At 34.5% G+C, this 1817-nt stretch overlaps 1 gene segment (V, D, J or C); it reads right to left on the bottom strand.

Annotated features, from left to right (window-relative positions):
• Nucleotides 1-480, bottom strand: part of LOC103782475 — a gene marked incomplete at its 5' end in the record, with an annotated part of 2803 nt that extends 2323 nt beyond the window's left edge. The window contains 1 exon segment of the C gene segment in view: nt 187-480. Within this exon segment, the coding sequence occupies nt 187-480 (294 nt within the window).
• Between the last annotated feature and the right edge of the window lie 1337 nt (nt 481-1817).

The following is a 1817-nucleotide window of genomic DNA, read 5'->3' as shown; positions in this document are numbered from 1 at the left end:
AGAGCACAGCACAGGCTGGGTTGCTGTTCCTGGGAATACTTTGGTAGTTCCTCTGGAAGTGTATTTTAGCTATTGTTGTGCCAAGGAGCACAGATGCTTTCAGGAACAGTAATAGAAAGCGTTATTGCAAAGAAAAAGTGACGTGTGTAATGATAAGTAGAATGAAATTCTTAACAAAGTGTATACCTTGTGTTGACAGTGAACGATCTGGGCTTTCATGCTCATATTTGCAGTAGTAATTTTCATCTTTCTTCTCTGCTGGTACAGTTAGCCAGCTGGCAATTGAGTATACATCCTCTGTGGTGGCCTTCCAAGTGCTTCCTGTCACTACGTTGTCTGTTACCTCCTTATTTTCTCTGTCGGTCCATCTCACCCGAATAACTTCTGGGTAGAATTTCTCAATAAGACAAACATACGTTGCCTGATCATTATCTTTCTTCTGCAGGATTTCAAAATTTGCTGGTTGAGAAATTGTTTTCTCTGGGTTGGTTATCGGAAGAAAAAAAAGAAATAAAAAGCAGGAAGATTAATAATGTGCAGCAAAGAAATACACAGGCACGAAATACAAAAGAGCAACAATCTAAATGTCTTATTCACAAATATTTTAGCTCTCTAATTTGTTATGAAATAGTTAAGATGGGAATAGAAATGTCTCATATATGAAAGGAACTTTAGGTAAAAAGATGGATGAATTACAGCTCCTTCTATCCTTGAAGTAAAAATAAGTTCTGGGCAAGCTGGCTGAACCTGGCATTCAAACACACTTTCTATTAAATATTCTTTCAGTGGACCAAATTGGCAAGTTTTAATTTTCAGTCAAAACCAGTTACAATACTAATTAGAATAATTTGGAATAGAAAATATGACTTTCAACGTTAATTTTAACTGTGTTATTTTACAGAGAATGAAAATCAATAAAGGCTTTTAGGAGTTTGGTACAGAAAATCAAGCTCAAAACCAGGAGACAAGACTCAATTCAAATATTCTAATCTCATTTTTATTTAGATAATATAACAGCTTCCAGAATCCAGAGAATGTTAGATCTAAGTTTTGATACTGTGCCACGTGCATGGAGGAACATTTAAGTCCTAAATTGTTTAATGAACTCTAAGATCTAAATGCCTCGTTCATGCTTCTTGTCAAGCAGCACATCCGACAGAGGAAGACTAGACCAGGGCTAGTCGTTAATACTAGAGTAGATTAAAAAGTATCTCACAAAAGTTTTCTTGAGTATTTTATCAGAAAACTACATTTAAGTCTGGTTATTTAAAACTTTAGAAACCTACTAAAAATTGTTTTAAAATTATTCTTGAGAAATAATAAGAAACTGAAATTTTGTTGAAGATATTAATAACCTCCCTTGAAAACTTGAGGTGACTACATAAGAGCCTGTATCCCACAGCCTTCCAAGCAGTCCTGCATAAGTCATTGACAATTATTAAATAACAGCAATAGTTCCTGGAAGAGCTTTGTTCATTTATTTGTTGAGAGGAATTCAATGTTGGTTTATAATGTTTATGCAAAAACAACTATGTGGAAATTTTGTCTACAGAATGTTAAAACTAGATCTACCTTTCAAATCTGTGCAGATTTATGTCCCCGGTGTAAGTCCCCACTGCTAATTGATGAAATTCTGCTATAGCTAATAAATTTTTTAAGAGCTTATATTAATTATGTGATTGGTGTGGGGGGTGGGGGCAACAAAAATTTATTGTTGCCAGTTTTTGGAAGACATTCTATATATTGGCCAGGTGAAGATCTTGATAAAGGCTGGAAAATGGATTCACAAAATGGTCCGGAACATAAATATAAATAAA

This window comes from Merops nubicus, unplaced genomic scaffold, assembly GCF_000691845.1.
Source record: "Merops nubicus isolate BGI_N331 unplaced genomic scaffold, ASM69184v1 scaffold4502, whole genome shotgun sequence".
Classification (NCBI taxonomy): domain Eukaryota; kingdom Metazoa; phylum Chordata; class Aves; order Coraciiformes; family Meropidae; genus Merops; species Merops nubicus.
Note: the sequence above shows the minus strand (reverse complement) of the source record. Positions and strands in the feature narration are given on the sequence as shown.